The sequence below is a fragment of the Lissotriton vulgaris genome, chromosome 1_1 (assembly GCF_964263255.1).
Source record: "Lissotriton vulgaris chromosome 1_1, aLisVul1.2, whole genome shotgun sequence".
Classification (NCBI taxonomy): domain Eukaryota; kingdom Metazoa; phylum Chordata; class Amphibia; order Caudata; family Salamandridae; genus Lissotriton; species Lissotriton vulgaris.
In genome coordinates, this window is record NC_141685.1 from 731,528,480 (window position 1) to 731,548,474 (window position 19,995).

The window sequence follows — 19,995 nt, forward strand, 5'->3', positions numbered from 1 at the left end:
ATCAGATCATCTCCTAGGTAAGGCTGTCAACCTAAAGAACTATTTCCAAAACATTTAGAGGCTGATACAAATGCATAAGAAATCATACATGCCCCCTGTAAGCTAGATTAAAAAACTCATATAAGGGTCACAGTCAATTAACAAGCATTTAAATTTCAACTTTGCAATGAAGAGAACACATCTAAACAAATATACTGAGTCACAGCAAGAGAAAAATAATTTTATATAGAAAACATGAGACTACAATTAGGTTCAACCCCTCATTTTGAGGATCAGTTAGCACCGCAAATGTTGGCAGCATTGTAAGTTTCTCCAGGAGTAAGTCTCCTTCTTCAAAGCCAAACTTATTCCTGGCCAGCACCAAAGGCGGCCAACGAATTCAATGAAATCATTGCCATTTTACATTTGTCACATAATGACTGAACTCTCCCGCACTTGACACCTACAGCCCAAGGGAGCTCTGCATCTTTTCTGAAGGCAGATGTGGAGTGAACATAAGAGGAATAAGCTAAGAGCCAAATTTAGATTTGGATAGTAATAGAAAAAACTCCAATATCTGGATGAGGTTCTAGGATTCCTGTATGATTTTGCAATTACTCCAGAAATACGAAGATTTATCATTACCACTCAACTGTAAATAAAGTCCTAACTTCCTTATTGGCATGCACTAGAGTCAGAATTAATACAATTCCCGATTTAAAGATGAACATGGATACAGCGCCATCCTCTGGGTCAGATGCTCTGCAATTTTCTTTTTTCAATAAACCAAAAATTAAACATTGCTTCAGCAAAACTAGCGGCCAGTCCATATCCAGCTTCACCAATTATTTTTTTTAAATATAATCTAGAAATTGCACTTTCTGTTTTTTTTTTTTTACATGACAACACATCACATCATTCCAAGAAGGCCGCAGAGCTCCTACTCGCTTGCAGGCACTGCTACAGTTAGGGCTCAGATAGCACCAGACATATCAGTTCTTCTGAAAGCCCTCCAACTTAACCATGGATCAAAAGCTCAACAAAACAGGGGCATCGTACTCCTATAACCCCTCTTTATTTCCTGTTGTTGTGAGCCCTCCAAATACGCAGTTAAAGATGGAGTCCAAGTGGCCATTGCAGTCTTTAGTTAACTGAGAATTTTCTGTAGACAAGAATTTAAGAGTTGAATTAATTCACCACTGCACAAGTACACCCCCTTCGTAAACTGAGAGTGGATTAGTTTGGGTCGTGGCGAGGGAAAGAAGATGATTCGATTACACCTGGACGCTATTGAACCTTTCCACGGCAGGCTCTGCAGCAGGCCTTTCGATAGTACCAGTGAGAGCACAGCTTCACTCTCAACACCAGCACGCAGTTTGCTGTTGGTTTATCTTCACAGTCTTCATCTGGCGGGGAAATAAATAAAGACTTTTAAAGTTTATCAAGGAGAACATGCGAGGCTGGCAGCTTCACTATGGCTAAATTGCTTAACTTTGTTGGAGGCAAAGGATGACTGAGTATCCCAGACAACTCCAAACCAACCTGAGTGTGAAACATTAACTAAAACGCCCTTTATTGTCTTTGCAACATCTACAGCTTATAAACTACAAACACCCACTCTTTTCTGCGAGGAAGGCAGAATTTACAAGTTAGCGAATTTCAACAATATTTGCTTCCTCTCTGCACCCTGCATTTATGAAGTAGAGGACTCTGCATCTGGCAACAGTGCACATGAGGAGAATATGGTACTAACAGGAGAGTTACTTACGTTCAGTAAAGATATATCTGGTAGAGGCACAGTCTAGCTGCAGATTCCTTAACTTAGAATATCTCGCCAAGCATCAGACTGGATCCGGAAAATCCTTTTTCCCCAGCAATACCTCTGCATGCCGGGAGGCGCCGTCACCCGGCTCCGTCCTGACGTCGTCCACGGAAGTGACGTCAATGGAGCCATATAGGCCCCTCCTGGCGTGCTGACGTCAGTTTTCTTTTTTTCCGCGTCCTAATGCGGATCCGGGAAAGTAAAACCTCAGGCCTATTTTTGTTCCTTACAGGCCTTTTCGTGTCCAGGAACTGTGTGTTCGATGCCCCTTGCAGGCTTCACACTGTGCCGGTCCTGCTCGCAACAGAGGTCAGCGACGGACCCTTACAACATCTGTATGTGGTGCTTGGAAGAGCACCATGACTCCGTGAAGTGCACCGCTTGCTGTCAGCTGCGGCCGAAATCCCAGCGGGAACGTCGCATAAAGCTGCTGTCTGCCGGATGTCCCGAACGGACCCCTTGCGACGCAGGTCTCCTTCTCCAGGGGAGTCGTCCACGCAGCGCCAGTCCTCTCAGGAGAACGTTCTTGTTCAGGGCAGGTCCCGGGACCGTCGCCGTCATTCCCCTACCTCCGGTCAGGACGGGACACCGCCGGCAGGTTTAACGAGTGCCCTGACTCTGACACCAAATTCGCTGCAACATCGGGACACAGCCTTTCAAACAGTGCAACCTTGCCTTCTGGGGCTAGTCCTTGTCTAAGGTGACTGTGGACAGCTGCCTTTCGACATCAACGTATGTTGTCATCAGAGGAAGCGAGACTGCAATATATGGCTTAAAAGTGGCTCTTGAAGGATTATGTTACTTACTGTGTAAGCATCTGTTCTTGGCATGCAGAGCTGTAGATTCACATGCTTTGCATACTCCTGCCATCCACAGTTGGGTCCTGATGTTTGCAAGTTGTTTTTCTTCAAAGCGGTCTTTTCCAGTCACAAGGTAAGGTGACTCCACCTTTCGGCCTTTCGGTGATAGTGAGCATCGGCATTGACTCCATTGTTAGATTGTTTTCCCACAAGAGGATGAGAATGGAGTATGTAAGCGTAGTAGAGATGTCCATGTGTATGTAACATAAATAATAAGAACTGCAACAACCATAGGTGTTTGAGGAGGAGGAAGGGTGCATTTGAATGTACAGCTCTACAAGCTAAGAACAGATGCTTAAAGGGTAAGTAACTTCATCCTTTCCAGGCACGTGTGCTATATATACGCATGCTTTGCACAGATTGTATAGCAGTATCCTCCCAAAGCGGTGACTAACCAGTGGGTGCTGCAGTTGTTTGAAAACACTGCTTGTCCTACATTAGCTTGTTGACGTGCTAATACATTCACACAATAATGTTTGGTAAATGTGTATGGTGTAGACCATGTAGCCGCCTAAAAAGGCCATAGATGCTCCTATTTTGGGCATGGAATGTGCTCTAGGAGATATAGTTAAAGTCAGTTTAGCTTTAACCCAGCATGTTTGAATACATTCAACAATCCATCTAGAAATACTGGATTTAGAGATAGGATTTCCTTTACGAGGTAACAAAAAGTTGTTTCGTTTTGCGAAAATCTTTTGTTCTGTCAATATAGTATAATAGTGCTCTTTTGACATCTAGTGTGTGCAGAGCCCTTAATGAAGTGATAGCAATTGGAAAGTCAACCTTCATGAAAGAAATTGTAATGAACAATTGTGTACTGGCTCAAAAGGTGGACCCATGAGCCTTGTGAGAACAATTTAAGGTTCCAGACAGGTGCAGGTGGTGCCCTAGGTGGTATTATTCTTTACAGGCCTTCCTTGAAAGCTTTAATTACTGGAACTTTGAATAAGGATAAATGTTGTCTGTTTTGCAGATATGCAAGGTGTAGTCGAATAGATATGTAGCCTAAGCCAACTCGCTGTAGAAGCAAAAGATACCAAATAATGTTTTGTATAGATGCATCTACAGGATCAATCGTGTCATTATTGCAATATATAACAAACCTTTTCCACTTTGCTGCATAACATGCTCTAGTGGTAGGTTTTCATGCTTCTTTAAGAATTGTCATATAATCTGGTGGTAGATTTAGGCAACCAAACTCTAAGACTTCAGGAGCCAGTTCGCTAGCTTGATCTCCTTAGCGTTTGGATGTCTGATTTCTCCATGGTTCTGTGTGAGAAGGTTGGAAGTGAGGGGCAGTTTTTGGTGTACAACCACTGGCAGTTCTAGTAGTGTGGTGAACCATGGTTGACAAGCCCATGTTGGAGCCACTAGAATCAGTGTGAGTGATGTCTACCTGAGTTTCTGAACCAGAAATGGAAGGAGAAGGAGTGGCGGAAAAGCGTAAGCAAATATCCCTGACCAATTCATCCTTAGAGCATTGCCTTTGGATAGATTGCGTGGGAATCTGGAGGTGAAGCTTGGGCATTTTGAGATCTCTCCTGTGGCAAAGAGGTGTAGTTGAGGAAATCCCCATTTTTGGAAATATGGAAGGAGATCCTGGGGATGAAGTTCCCATTTGTGTACTTGATGTGGAACCCTGCTGAGGAGGTCGGCAAATTGGTTGTGCATGCCTGGAAGGTGTTCAGCCAGAAGATGATTCTGGTGATGTATTGCCAAATGCCAAATAGTCTGAGAGAGGCGTGACAACTGTAGGGTGTGTCCCCCTAGTACATAGCTATCATATTGTTCGTCTGGACTAAGACAACTTTCCCATTGAGGTGAGGCTAAAAAGCTTTTAGTGCTAGATGAACAGCTAGAATCTCTAAGTAAATGATGTGGAGAGACATTTGTGTTTGGTGTCCCATAAGCCCTGAATTGTTAGGTGCTGCAAATGGGCACTCAAATAAGTGAGAGATGCAGCTGCTGTTAGTACAACTTATGGAACCGGGTCGATGAAGGGCTGCCCTTTCAATAGGTTTTCTCTGTGTCCATGGCTGCAGAGAGCGATGAGTGTGGCTGTCTACCAACACTAGATTTGTTAATTAACCCTGTGATTGATTCCACTGATGTGCTAAGCATTCCTGTAGAGGAAGCATGTGTAATCTTAGGCACTAATACAATGCATGATGCCATCATCCCTAACAGTTGCATGAAAGTTTTCACTGTTAGGTATTGGTTGTTCTAAAACTGTAGTAATAAAGTTTGAAAGTTTTGAATTCTGGCAGCATTGGGAAAGGCTACAGCTGTGTGAGTGTTTAGCATTGATCTCTAGATATGTTTGCAGTTGTGAGAGTTGAAGATGGGACTTTTAAGCATTGACTGTAAATCCCAATTGATGGAGAAGGTTTATGGCAACTTGAGTGTGTTGTAAACACTTTTTCTGTGTGTTGGCTTTGATGAGCCAATTGTCTAAATAAGGGAAGACATGAATTTGTTATCTTCTTAGATGAGCTGCTACAACTGATAGGGTGCAGTAGTTACTCCGAATGGGAGTACTTTGAATTGATAAAGATTATGTGCTATCACAAATCTGAGATATTTGTGATGTGCAGGGTAGACAGGAATATGGAAGTATGCGTCTTTTAATTCTAGTGTGGATATAAAGTTGCCTTGTAGAAGTGGAAGCACTTGTTGAAGGGTAACCATATGGAACTGTTCGGACAGTATGTACAGGTTTAACGGTCTGAGATCTAAAATTAGTAGTAGAGACCCATTCTTCTTGGGGATTAAGAAGTAAAGTAAATAAGTTCCTGATCCTTGATGTTGTACTGGAACTGCTTCTACAGCTCCTTTTGTTATAAAAGCTTGTACTTCCTGTTTGAGGAGCTGTTGGTGTCCTAGCGAGAGTTTGTGAGTGCGAGGTGGAATATTGGGAGGATTACTGGTAAGCTACAGGCAATAACCATGTTGGATAATGTTGAATATCCATTTGCCTGATGTTACTGATTGTCAAATGAGAAAGAATTGTTGTTGTCTTCCCCCAACAGGTGTAGAATGGTCATGGGGGAATTGTAGGCTAGTCACTGTTTGCATGGAAATGGAGAGTTACGTGTAGGTGTGCCTTTACCTCTGCCTTTGAAATTGTTTTCTTTGTACCCACCTTTAAAGAAACCTCTTGATGGTGAGGGATGTGTGTTTGACCTGTATGAGGACATATTGGGTTCTGAGGAATTACCTTTGGATCCTCCTCTATTAATGAGCGTCAAAAAAAGCGTCTATTGGATGGTGAATGAAGGGCTCCGATTGATTTCGCTACTTCTGTGTCCTTTTTCATTTACGCAAGTGACTCATCTACTTGAGGTCTAAAAAGATTCTCTTTGTGAAATGGGGGATTAAGAATAGTCTGCTGAACCTCCGGTTTAAACCCGGAGATTCTGAGCCGTACATGTCTTCTAATAAGAATGCTGGTGTAAATACCCACTTGCTGCTGGATCAGCAGCATCTAGTGCAAATCTGATGGAGGAATTGGATTGTAATTTCCCCTCCTGCACTAATTCATGTCCTTTTTTTCTTTCTTTTGTTCTTCTGGGAGATATTGGAGTAACTGCTTCATTTATCCCAGTGGGCCCTGTCATATCTTGCTAATAGGCCTTGTGTTTTGGCTATACACCAGTGGTTGGCGGATAGTGCAGCTACCCTTTTCCCTATGCATCTATCAACTTAGACTCTTTGTATGGGGGTGGTGCATCTGCTGAAGTTTGGGAATTTGTCCTTTTCCGAGCATTGGACACAACTAAGGAATTTAAAGGCAATGTCCCAGTGAGTGCTCTGACCACGGGCAATCACACTGCTCCAGTCCTGTGTGGAGAGTCAGCTCGGATTCTTGTGCTCACAGTAGGGGTCCTGGTGATACAGGGAAGCCCACATTGTGTCTTCCTCAGTTTCACTGGGGAGCTCCGGCTCAACCCTTGTTGCTTCCTGGTGACCCATGGGTCATGGCTCAGATTTCCTGATTCTTGGAAACAAATTGGTATCGGCAGCCTCTTCTGGCATACAGGTTCACCGTAACTCAACCAGCCAAGGCACCAAATCTCATCAGATGGGTGTCTGTACCATGGCGGCCCGACCTGGCATACGGGGTCACTGCAAGGCTCTGCGCAGGTTCTGATCCAGCAATAACTTTTACAGCGGCCCCTCCTGGCATATGGGTTGTTGCCACAAGCGTCACATGGCTTCCCTTGTCCAACACAGCATCCGCTTATGGCTATCTTTCTGGCAGCCCTCTCCTGGCATAAGGGGAACAAACCACCGATCAGTGCAGCAGCCTTTTCCTCACACCTCGCATCTGGAGTCAAATGGCTGGGTTCCCCACTGAACCTGGCTCCCTCCAATGCAGTCCTCTTTCTCACAGGGCAAACTCCTCTTGGCAAGCAGGCAGGCTCTGGTGTTCCAGAGTGGATAGTCTTGGTTTCTCTGGGTGATGTCCCCTCACCTAGCAGGGAGATTAGCAGGCCTTGGTCCCCAGACCAGGTCACAGGAACAAGTCTTGCATGGCTACCCCTCTTCACACAGCTCATCTGGCTGCTCGGCAGATGACACATTTTAAGATCCCAATCTCCCCTTCTTATAGTCCATTTCCTCACATAAATGGGATTTAGAGTCTGGGTCTTTGACGTTTTATGCTGGAGTTCTCTTTATTTTAAAGTGTGCGCTTTTCTCTCTCTTTCCTCTTGAAAGGCTGTCTGTCACAGCAGGTGAGACTTTCAAGCTGACAGTCCCACAACACAGACCATGGGAGTGACCTGAGTGCACACCTGGACGTCAGCCACAGTTTTATGTGTATCAAAAGGTTAATCCTAGGCTGCCAGCCCTACTCTTTATGATTCCCTTAATAGCCCCATCTCCTTCCTGAGAAGTGTCCAGGCCCTTTCCTTGTGATCTGTCACTGAATCAAAGAGCACCCTTTGCAGTGTACAAGGGGATTTTCTCTCTCTTCTCCGGTGTCTCACACTCAGCTCACAGGAATACAATAATACACAAATCTGTCTTGGGGATTCCTCTACTCCTCGTGTCTTCACCTGTCAGGCCTGGCCATTTCAAATGGAACCCAGGGTCCTCCATGTCATGTACCATTACAGGCACATTGGCACTCAGTTTATGGCCATAGCACATATACTATCCAGTTGTATTACCTCCATGCATTTTGGCATCATAGAGACATATATTTAGCCCACAGGTGCATTTTGTGTGCAATGCTTAGTACTGTAGCCTTTCTGTATTGTGCCGTGGTGTGCTACTTGCAGACACACACACTGCCAGCACACACATTTACCATGCGCTTGCTGCACAACATTTTAACCCTTCATGTATTGTATTTCTCGCAAGTACAAAGCACCCAGCACGTGCTTCCACTGCCCACGCACTGCACAGCATTACATCTCTCATATAATGCATTCCCAGCAGCAGGTACGGCCCGTGCCGGGCGTTATACTGGGGCGGTGACGTCAGGCAGGGGAGGGTCAGGGTGGGGGGTTGTAAAATGTGGGATATGGACCATTAGAGGTAAGTACCGAAAAAAAAAAGAAACCAATTTCGTTTCCCACGCTGCATCACATTTGGCGATGCAGCGTGGGCAACGAAATTTGTTTTATTTTTGGTACTTACCTCTAAAGGTCCATATCCCGCATTTTACAACCCCCCACCCTGACCCTCCCCTGCCTGACGTCACCACCCCAGTACAACGCCCGACACGGGCCGTGCCTGCCCAGCAGGTATGAATACACTCAGTACATGCACTAACCATCCAAATGCGCTCAGCACTCCTCTGTCCCTGTCCTGTACCCTTCCCAGGCGTACACACATCCAGCGCAGAGTCACCACTTCTGCGCCGCGCAGCACTGTGCAGCTACCTGAAATAGGTCAAGGACGAGTTAAACACACAGCAGCAGAATTTTAAGAGGGTGAGTGAGCTGGTATTTCTCACCCCACAGATAGGTTTAAAAAAACCTAAGGACCTGTCCATTCCTCCTGATCACTACACGGTTTGCTGCCACCACAGCGCTCGGGTTGCTTAACTCCTGGTGAAGGCAGTAGCTTTCCATTACTATGCGGGTTAGAGCTTTGGGCGCCCCTCCTGATCCAATTTATTTATTTATTTTTGACACTTGTAAAGCGCACTGTTACCGTACGGTGTCCTGGCGCTGTCTTGATAACTCCTGAAACTAAATCCCCAGGTTAATTTACAAAAAGCCATGTTTTTAGCTTTCGCCGAAGGGTCATCAGTTCAGGGGACAGTGGGAGCGCAACTGGAAGGGCATTCCAGGCCACCGCTGCCCCTCGGCTAAAACTCCTGCCTCCCCAACACACTTTCCTGATGCGTGGGGTCTTGATCAGTCCCAGAGTAGCTGATCTCAAGGGTCTACCTGGTTTGTACCGGTGAAAGTATTGCCCCAGGAATGCTGGCCCTATACCATGGATCGCCTTAAAAACAATGCACAGGCTTTTAAATAGGATCCGCTTCCTTACTGGCAACCAATGTAATTTCACTAGTTCGTGGGAGATGGACGCAAACTTGGGCAAGCCTGTAAGCAGGCGCGCTGCTGCATTCTGCAGTATCTGTAACTTGTCGAGTACTCCTTGCTGGGCTTCAAGGAGCAAACTGTTACAGTAATCCAATTGTGAGAGTACCAAGGCCGTCACCACTGGTTTTTTACATTCCCCTGGAAGAAACGGAAGAACCTTCCGAAGGATTTTCAATGTCCAGTGAATGGATGAGGCCAAGGCGTTTACCTGAGGTCTATAGGAGAGTCTGTCATCTATAATGACCCCCAAGTTCTTTACCTTATTAACAGGAGTGGGAAGAGTTCCCATCTCTTCTGGCCACCAGCTCGGGCCCCAAAAATTGGCAGTAGAGCCAAACAGTATCACTTCGGTTTTAGCCGAATTGAGTTTTAGACAATTTCCAGCCATCCATTTGCTCACCGCTTTCATGCATTCCTGGAACTTGCTGGCCACCTCGTTCTCCCTCCCTGGTAGCAGTGACACCACAATCTGTGTGTAATCTGCGTAAAATGTGAGTTCAAACCCGTGGGAGCGGATAACTGGGGCCAGGGAGGAGACATAGACATTAAACAATGTAGGGCTAAGTGAGGAACCCTGAGGAACCCCACAAGGTGGTTGAAAGGGTTTCGACTCAAAGTCCCCCAGCGCAACTACCTGGACCCTATTTGTCAGAAAAGATCTCAAAATGTCTAAAGCCTTCCCTTGAACCCCACATTCCTCCGTTCGGTCCACCAAGATGGTATGGTGGACCGTATCAAAGGCCGCCGACAAATCCAGCATGACCAGAGCCGCACGACCTCCGGAGTCCATCACCTTCCTGACCTCTTCTGTTGACTTGATCAGGGCAGACTCCGTACTGTGGCCTGGTCTAAACCCATGCTGTGAGATGTCTAGCCCCTGAATGGTTCCTAGGTGTGCACTGAGCTGGATGTTCATAATCCTTTCTATGATCTTGGCCGGCATAGGAAGTCTTGAGATTGGCTGATAATTGTTGGGGTCCGAGATGTCCAAATTGGGCTTTTTTAATAGCGGCTTGATGGAAGCCCGCGTCCAGCTCGATGGGAAGTCCCCCATCTCGAATAACTGATTAGATAATTCTGCTATAGCATTGGCTATAGGAGTTACTGCCAACTTTGCAACTGTTACTGGGAATGAGTCATAGGGTGAGCCCCATTTTAAGCTGAGCAAGTGACTTTTAATCTCGTCCCCTTCCACTGGGACAAAGCCCAGCAATTTAGTGCCCTTGATGGCTGCCGTCCGGCTCCTAGATCTGGATGCCTGCAGGCTCTGTGCCACCGGGGCTTCCAGAGATGCAAAAATCTTTTCCACCTTCATTGAAAAAAACTGGGCTAAATTCTCGCAGAGTTCCTGGCTTGGAGGCGGAGCTGCTAGTTTAGGTGTGACATGACCTCAATCCATAAGACAGGCCCATGTCATGGCACACATTCATAATCTGTGTTGGCCTATGACAATCAAAATCAGCATTCAGGATCCAGACAACAGTAGAGTTGGGAGCTCAGGGCAGGAGGGCATGCCCATAACCAATGCAGAGGTCTTTTCACTCAACATGGGTAAAATATGGAAATATTCACCTAACGGAACACTGAGATTTATATGTGCTGCTCACACATGATTAAGCATATACATGGTGGTGCAGTTCTGTGATCCACTTGTAGCATTTGCCATAGGACAACACTGCCAATACTTATAGTTTACATAGGTTATGCCTCAGTGGTTGAGAAAGAAGGCATACCATCCTTCCATTTTAAAGTATTGTTGCTTCCCTCTGTTGATCCTGTTGACTTCTGCTTACCTAGAATTACTGAAATCCAAACATATCTCTCAGTGTAGAAACATCACAGTTGTGTCTATTATACATAGAGGTTAAACATATTTTAAAGGCGGGGCGGAGCTAGCTCGAGTAGGAAATGGCCACCTGAGCCTAGCTCTCCGCAGCGTTGGAGCAATATCCTTCAATTATCCTACAGTAAATAGGTCTGTCACCCTCTAGAACGAACGATCCTGAGGTCGGAGGACGGTGGGGAGCCCCGGAGATGAGTGGCGAGTCCTGCTGCAGCATCTACTGGCAGCACGAGAGCGGCGTTCGGGGACGACTGGCAGGCCGTAAGCATTGGGCTCGATTGCTAGATGCCTGCGCGGGCCCGCCCACGGAGTACGACGCTGATGCCTGCACTGCGCTCATGCACTGGTGAGAGCGCTCATTCTGCGAGCCTGGAGACAGCAGCAACGGAGACGGAGGGAGCAGCCCAGCGGGGGTGAATCGGTCGCTGGTTTGGAGGTCATGGCGGTATTGGCGGTGGCCTCGGCGGACTGCGATGTGGTGGGCGGCGTCCTTCATTGTGGGGCTGTTTGGGACATCTGATGCCCTCCTATGCTGGAGGTGCCAGAGATTGTGTGGAGCCACATACACACGCCGAGGAGCCTGGGCCTCCCCCCTCTTTGTGAACGCATAGACAGCAGGAGGTGTCTGGACGTGGCCAGTCGCCCTGAGCGCTATTAGCTAGAGGATCGCCCGGGAGAAACAAAACAGCACCCTCACTGCTAGCGTGGGCACTGATTAAGTAAGTACAGCGCACTTCAGGCGGTCAATTTGGAGCGAGAGTTGGCGCTCACAGCGGCAGGCAGAAGCGGCGGATTTGGAGAGTGGAGCGACTCAACTGACCCCCTCCCATGGACAATCGGCAGACACGTGCTGAGAGTGACCGCTTGCGGTGAAGGCGCTCCAGTTCCCAGTGCAGGAGTGCGGCAGGGATTGCTGGTTAGGACTATTACAGCGACGTCGGGAAGGGGAGATAAGAATCAAACCAAGCTTTCATTTGAGCAGAAGCACTAAAAGTCTCAGGATGGGGCGGCTGCAGCGGACACGAGACCGCGGTCCCCCGCAAGAGATCCCGCCTGGACCCCGATCAACACCGAGGAAACCCTACGCACGATGAACACCATCCACTCCGGATCTCCATCCGACCCCTGCCCCCACCACGTCTTCAACAAGGCCGACTCCGTCATCGCACCCTACCTGCGGGACATCATCAACACCTCCTTCGACACCGCTACCTTCCCGGAGAGCTGGAAGCATGCCGAACTCAGCGCTCTACTGAAGAAACCATCAGCGGACCCCACCGACCTCAAGAACTACCGCCCCATCTCGCTCCTCCTGTTTCCGGCCAAAGTCATCAAGAAGACCGTCAACAAGCAGCTGGCCGCCTTCCTCGAGACGAATGGATCCCTCGACCGCTCGCAGTCTGGCTTCCGGGCCAACCACAGCACCGAGACCGCCCTCATCGCAGCCACTGATGACATCCGAGCCCTGCTCGACAATGGGGAAACAGCGGCCCTCATCCTCCTGGACCTCTCCGCGGCATTCGACACTGTCTGTCACCGCACCCTAGTGCAGCGCCTCAGCAACGTCGGAATCCAAGAGAATGCACTAGAATGGATCATCTCCTTCCTCGCCGGAAGGACACAGAGAGTCCGCCTCCCCCCGTTCAGATCAGAAGCCACCGAAGTCATCTGCGGCATTCCACAAGGCTCCTCGCTCAGCCCCACCCTCTTCAATGTCTACATGAGCCCCCTGGTGGCCATCGCACGCCAACACAACCTCAACATCATCTCCTACGCCGACGACACCCAGCTGATCATCTCCCTCACCAACGACCCCACCACTGCCAGAACCAACCTACACGAAGGGATGAAAGACGTCGCCGAGTGGATGATGAAGAGCCGCCTGAATCTGAACTCAGACAAGACGGAAGTCCTCATCCTGGGATCATCACCCTCCGCCTGGGACGACTCCTGGTGGCCCCCCGCCCTGGGCAGCGCACCCAAACCAACAGACCACGCACGCAACCTAGGCTTCATCCTGGACTCCTCCCTCTCCATGACCAGACAAGTCAACGCCGTCTCCTCGTCGTGCTTCAACATCCTGCGCATGCTACGGAAGATCTTCCGGTGGACTTTCACCTTGTGGATACCCGCTGGGGCTATCACACAGGGGAATATCAGGACGGGTTCCCTAAGCAAGCGCCGGGAAACCCACTGCGGGTAGCTGTGCGCTATATAAGCTCAACTACATCCCCACCGAGACCAGGAAGACGGTCACCCAGGCACTCGTCACCAGCCGACTGGACTACGGCAACTCCCTCTACGCCGGAACCACTGCCAAACTCCAGAAGAGACTCCAGCAGATCCAGAACACCTCAGCAAGACTCATCCTGGACATCCCCCGACACAGCCACATCTCCGGACACCTGAGAGACCTGCACTGGCTCCCGGTCAACAAGAGGATCACGTTCCGACTCCTCACCCACGCAATCAAAGCCCTACACAACCAAGGCCCAGGATACCTCAACAACCGCCTCAACTTCTACACTCCCACACGCCAGCTTCGATCGACCAACCGCGCCCTCGCCGTCGTTCCCCGCATCCGCAGAGCCACCACGGGAGGGAGGTCCTTTTCCTACCTGGCCGCCAAGACGCCACCTCCGCCTGACCCAAGACCACCTCGCCTTCAGGAAGCAGCTCAAGACCTGGCTGTTCGAGCAGTAGCGGACCTCCCCTTCCCAAGCGCCTTGAGACCCTCTGGGTGAGTAGCGCGCTATATAAATGCCTTGATTGATTGATTGATTGATTGAAACTCGGACATTCGCAACATGCTCCAGTCCATGGAGAAGACACTGCAGAGCGGCATAGCATCACTGGGTAGCAAAATGGACGCGCTTTCATATAGAATGGCGGAGCGCATTGACAAACATGCTGAAAGGTTAGACATGTCGGAGAGACGAATAAAAGAGGTAGAAGAAGCGTACACCACCCTGGATGCATATCATAAACAATTGGGGAAAGTGATAAGGGCTCTGCAGGACAAAACGGAAGACTTGGAAGCAAGTTCTCGGAGATGCAACCTGAGGATCACGGGCCTGCCGGAAACCACAGCCACTGGTAACATGGAGCAGTTCGTGGAGACGTTTCTGGTAACGCTGTTCCTCGAAGGGGTCGTCTCTAACATGTTTGTGCTAGAGAGAGCGCATCGGTCTCTGGGACCTAAACCACTAGTAGGGGCTCCGCCTAGACCGATAATTGCTAAGCTACTTAATTACCGCGACCGAGATGAGGCGCTACGCGTAGCCAGGGAGAAGAAGGTTTTGTGATACGAGGGCTACGAACTATCGCTATACCCAGACTTCACAGCAAGAGTCCAGGAGGCAAGACGTCACTTTGCGCCACTTAAAAAACAACTCAGGGATCTGGGAGTCGACTATGCCATGCTCTATCCAGCGAAGCTGAGGGGGAATAAACAAGGACGGTCACATATATTTACGGATCCCAAGTCCCTCCGGCAAGCAATCCAACGTTGGGTGCCGGATCACGAGCCTGCCGGGAACCACAGCCACTGGTAACATGGAGCAGTTAGTGGAGAAACTTCTGGTAACGCTGCTCAGAGAGGGGGTCTTCTCCAACATGTTTGTGGTAGAGAGAGCGCATCGGTCTCTGGGACTTAAACCACTAGTAGGTCTCCGCCTAGACCGATAATTGCGAAGTTACTTAATTACCGCGACCGAGATAAGGCGCTACGCGTAGTCAGGGAGAAGAAGGTTTTGCGATACGAGGGCTACGAACTATCGCTAAACCCGGACTTCACAACAAGAGTCCAGGAGGCAAGACGTCACTTTGCACCACTTAAAAAACAACTCGGGGATCTGGGAGTCGACTATGCCATGCTCGATCCAGCGAAGCTGAGGGTGAATAGACAAGGACGGTCACATATATTTACGGATCTCAAGTCCCTGCGGCAAGCAATCCAACGTTGGGTGCCGGAACATCGAGGCTCCCCGGAAAACAGGCTCCTGGACGCTGCAGCTGGAGGCCCACTGAACGAACAGGACTGAGTTCAAGTGCTGGTGCGCACTAGATGAGTAACCTGTGTGGGGGGGATGTTTGGGCTGGGGGGCCCGAGTCAGGTAGCCTGAAGGAGAGACAATCTTGTTCGAGCATGCTAGATAATGACATTGGTCCTTTAGACACTCAGCAGGGGGGGAGGGGGGGGAGCAGAGAGCGTTTTGAGTTACTTGTGTCTCTAGGTTGTAAGGTGGAGCCTAGGCCTGATGCTACTGTAAGGGGCAGTAGGACTGCATAAAAGGTTAATAGCTGATCAAAGACTGCTGATCAGGGACTATATTTGAATGTTCAACTGTTAGGGGTGAGTGCCGGAAATTACTGTGTACTGAGTTATCTGACGTAGAGGCGGCTGGGTGGGATGGGGTTTCCTGGAGTAGGGGACTGCACCTTAATTGCAGAGCTACTTTTGCCTCAGAGTGCCTTGCACACCAGTTGCGATACAAGGGTGACTTTTTTCTAGCGCGACCAAGTTGGGGGCGGTCAGCTGTGGGAGGTAATGGGAGGATACCAGAGTTTCAGGGGGAGTGGAGGGGGAAGGGTTTTTCTTTTTGGTTGGAATGGTTTGCAAAGGGCTCGCACCATGCTATGTACAGGTACAACATATTCGAGTGGACGCAGACAGGTTACAGAGGATTGCGGCTGTGAGAAGTTGGCCTGATATGTAGTGCTCACTATTCTAGTGATCACTGTGTATCATTCCAAACGACCCTTATTGATGATTGGTTGTAAGTCAACCTTATAGACCAGCTATCCTAGTAGCATGGACAAGAGCCGTCTTTAGGCTAAACTCTAGAGGGCGTGTTAGGCCAGCTGTTATACCATCACATATATCCCTTGAACACCAAGTGAAAGGACACCACACAAGTTGTTATGAAAATAAAAGGATATTTATTTATAACAAGTCTACCCTGAACTCTTTATGAGTCAGGGAGCTAAGCACATAACAAAACTCTTAAGAAAATAATTTAAGTTGCACAATTTACACAAATGCCCGAGGGTTAGGAGCAGGAGGCCTAGGGGGATCGGGTGCAGAGTGTGCACTCTCACGCGGGATGCAGGACAAAGTCTATGGATGCTAGATTTCGTAAAGTTAGTGTTATCGGACGAATCCGACTAGCTAGGCTGAAAACGAAAAAGGATCTGGACACTTAGATAGTGAACCTATGTTGGAGCACCGAAATGCTCAAGTTACCTAGCCCAGGGGCTGCGGCTGCATAAGGTTCAAAAGACGTCGGGAATCCTCGTTACAGTCTATGGAGCCTGAAAGAAGAAGTTGCTGGCAGGCGACCAGTGATGATGTCCGGACGACCTGAAAGCAGAGGGGACTCAGTTCTTAATCACTAGCCAGTGATTAGGTGGGCACCAGGATGGCACCGGATGAAGTCACCTCGACCAGGTGAGTGGGCGACGCTGGGCTCTGCAGTCTCTCGGACCAGGAGGCGTTGTCGGCGACCAGGATGGAGGTGCGAGCTGTCCCACGAAGGTGTCTGCTGTCGGCGCTGCTGAGACCAGGTTTGGAGCAACAAGCCTTGGCAAAGTCAAGCCCACGCGGTGGACTCAAGATGGCGTCTGGAGTGGACCAGGAGGGTCCGGGGTGCTCCTCTGTTGGAGGGGAGCAAGGGCCAGTCTGGAGCAACCAGACCAGCGATGGAAGTGTCGTGGTTCGTCGTCAGGAGGGCCACAAGCCAGCAGGCAAGTAGCCGGACAACGCGGTGAGCAGCAAAGTGCAGAAGGGCCCCACGCAGATCTCGTGGATGCTGGGAGGCTGGACTTCGGTGCTGGAGCTGCTCAGGGTCAGGGCTTCTCAAACCCCAAATCACTCACTCGAGGATCCCTCGGCGGTCGTGCTGGATAAGCGTCGTGCAGTTCTGAAGATGGCCGGTCCCTCGAGGTCTCGTCACACCCACGAATCTCAGCTGGGCTGATGATGTAGCTAGAGGTTAGAGGTGCCAGGGAATCCGGGTCTCGTCGAGCTGGGCAGTCTTGATCCGGAGGATGGACGTGCTGCAAACCGCATGCGCTTAGATGGTGCCCGCTGGTGCAGGGTGGCTACTCCTTAGCCACAAGGGAGAGTCTTCAGAAAGGTTCAAGAGTTCTTTCGTGGAAAGTCATCAAGATTCAGAATTATCTAATTTGGGAAGGGGGCCTGCTCCTACCTTTATTCTAAAAAAAGGGGCAGGCACGCGACTATGTCCTGCCCATGGGTGGGACCAGGAGGGGGTGGTTACACCCCTCTCCCTTTGTCCGGACTTTCCCCAGCTCAAGGGCTGGTGTGCCCCTGGAACTGGTTCAAGCCGGCAGATGCATAGTGAGCACCGGGGTGCCACTTGCAGTCACCTTCCTTCTCAGCCCTGCCTACCTGGGATACACAAAACCCTGTCTGGGATGGTGCTAGCACCGCCCCTGACAGGAAACCCTTTGTCCATGCTCTCCTCGCTGGAAGGACTCCCAGCAGCAGGAGGTCAGACTTGTGTCTGTGGTGGCAGCATCCATTTTGTGATGCTGAGGCTCGAGTTAACTTTAACCGGGGTTCACAGTTACATACATGTCGTGTCCCTCTAGAAGGGTGGAATGCTAACCCCGTCGCCAGAATTGGCGAGGGGTTAGTATTCCAATTCGTATGACACCTTACTCGACATGTTTTGATAAAGTGATACCAAAGATAGCAAATAACCGCGAGGATTATAATGCACTTAAGAGTATATGGTACGCGTTATCATGGAACAGATATTAGGACTTGGTTCCGCAAGCTGCAAACAGGCTCAGCTCATGCCAGAGCACCATCTCACATATTTCCAAGCACTCTGCCTTCAGGATTGTTAAGGCCTGCCATAGGAGTGACTGATAGGAATACATGTGTCTATTTTTAGGGTTAGATATAGAGATACTATATCTAAAGCAAAGGGTGTTTACACCACCTTGCCCCAGCTGTCGTGCAGCCAGTTGTGTCAGATTTGGATGGCCAGCCAGGGGTGGCATAATACATGCTGCAGCCCCTGGTAGGCCCTGGGTACACCTATGCCCTGGATACCTAAAGTATGCTGTACAGGGACTGATAAGGTGACTCAGTATCCAATTAGATATGTACCTAGAGTACATGGAATCCATTTTAGAGAGAGAGCAGTAGGCCTGGGGCCCTGAATAGCAGGGTCCCAGGTCAACTAAGTCAGAAAACCAGCAAAACACCAGGCAAAAGGTTGGGGGGTAACCATAGTCAGGTATCCACCTTCCTACATAACCCCCCCAAACGAAAGGAGATAAGGCTATCCTTGGCCAGGTAAGCATATATTGCCTGAGTGGCCATATGAGGTGGTACATGCACTGGCATGGTTACCCCCCGTATCATGGTCCACTAAGCAATCCCTCACCCTAAGGGTATCTGAGGGTCTCCACCATAGGGAATCTCTACCTGTGGTGTGTTTTGGCAAAGTAAAAGGCTGGTGCTGGGATGGAGTACTGAAGTGAGACTCTACTAATGTTGGGCTCAACTTCCTCCAATCACTATCCACCATATATGGCTTTCTTTCCATGACTGAGTTGCTGTGAGCTCTCAGGGTCAACCTCTGGCTACCTAAAGCTGGAGGCTGGGTCCCTCTGTTTGGCTTACTGGAGGGACAGGTCAGGTTTGGGGCCCTCAGGTCCCAGGTTTGGCTGTGCCCAACAGTGTCCATCTGTGGGAGGTCCCTAACTAAGTTTAAGGGGGATCTCTCAGGAGTCTGTTTTATTTTCACTTGGCTAGGTCTACTAGCTTCAGTGCCCTTAATCTGCTGATTGGGGAGTTCTTTTGGACAGGGGGCCCTTTGGGGTCCACCACTGGCCTCCCTGACCTCTACAGCCCTGGGCTGACTGAGGCAGGGTAGAGAGGGGCAGGTTACCTGCTCCAGACTGGGTCCCACCTTGGAAGGGTCCACTGACATCAGAGGCTCTGCCAGGCTGGGCCTGACTACCTCGGGGCAGTTTCTTCACAAGGGGTCAGATCAGTTCCCTGAGGAGGCTGATCCTTTCCTAAAGTCTGGTGGGAGGGAGATTTCTCTTCCTCCTCAATGCTCTCTGTCTGAGTGGAGTGATCCATAGTTTCAGGCTTCACAACACTATTATCTGTCTGAGTTTGAGCTGTGGTCATCACAACTCCACCAACCTTTTCAGGAAGGGACTCAGTTTGGGTATGGGCTGTGACCATCACAGCCTTGCCAACCTGTTCAGGGAGGACATCTTGGACTGGGGCTGTGGCTATCACTGCCCCACTAACCTTACCATGGAGGTTTACCATTTTAAAATGGGTTTCTTGCTCTACCTCAGCCCAGGCTGAGATCTCTAAATCATTCCCCAGTAGGCAATCTACAGGCAAGTTTGGTGACACTGCCACTCTCTTGTGACCAGTGACACCTCCCCAGCTGAGATTTACCACTGCTATGGGATGACCTCTCTGCACTCCATCAATGTTGGTTACCTGGTATGTGGTTCCAGGTATAAGTTGCTTTGAGGGGACTAGGCTCTCAGTCACCATGGTGATGCTAGCCCCGGTGTCTCTGTAGGCCTCAACTTTTGAACCATTGATGAGGGGCTCCTGTCTGTACTTGCCCAAAGTGTTGGGACAAGCTGTGAAGTTGGCAAACCCCATGCCAGTCTCACAGACAAGAGTATCTAAGTCAGGGGACCTGGTTAGACCAGAGTCCCCAGGAACTCCCAAAGAAAATGCACCCAGATTCTTGGGGGCACTCCCACCACCTGGGGGATTACTACTAGTAGTAACAGGAGGCTGGGAAGTTTTATTTGGGGGTATGTTCTCCTTATTGTTGTTGGCCTTTGGGCAACTGCTGTCAGTTTTGTAATGGCCAACCTCTTTGCAGGTATGACAATAAGGTTTCTTTTGGG

General features: G+C 49.4%; 1 protein-coding gene across 3 annotated transcripts in view; it reads right to left on the reverse strand.

Moving 5' to 3' along the window:
• Positions 1–206: 206 nt before the first annotated feature.
• Positions 207–19,995, reverse strand: part of LOC147747724 (ADAMTS-like protein 2) — a 381,417-nt gene continuing 361,628 nt past the window's right edge. For all 3 annotated transcript variants that reach the window (XM_086955321.1, XM_086955335.1, XM_086955329.1), the window contains one exon: positions 207–1,385. In XM_086955321.1, the coding sequence (XP_086811447.1) occupies positions 1,267–1,385 (119 nt within the window). In that variant the 3' untranslated portion in view covers positions 207–1,266. The remainder of the gene's footprint in view (positions 1,386–19,995) is intronic.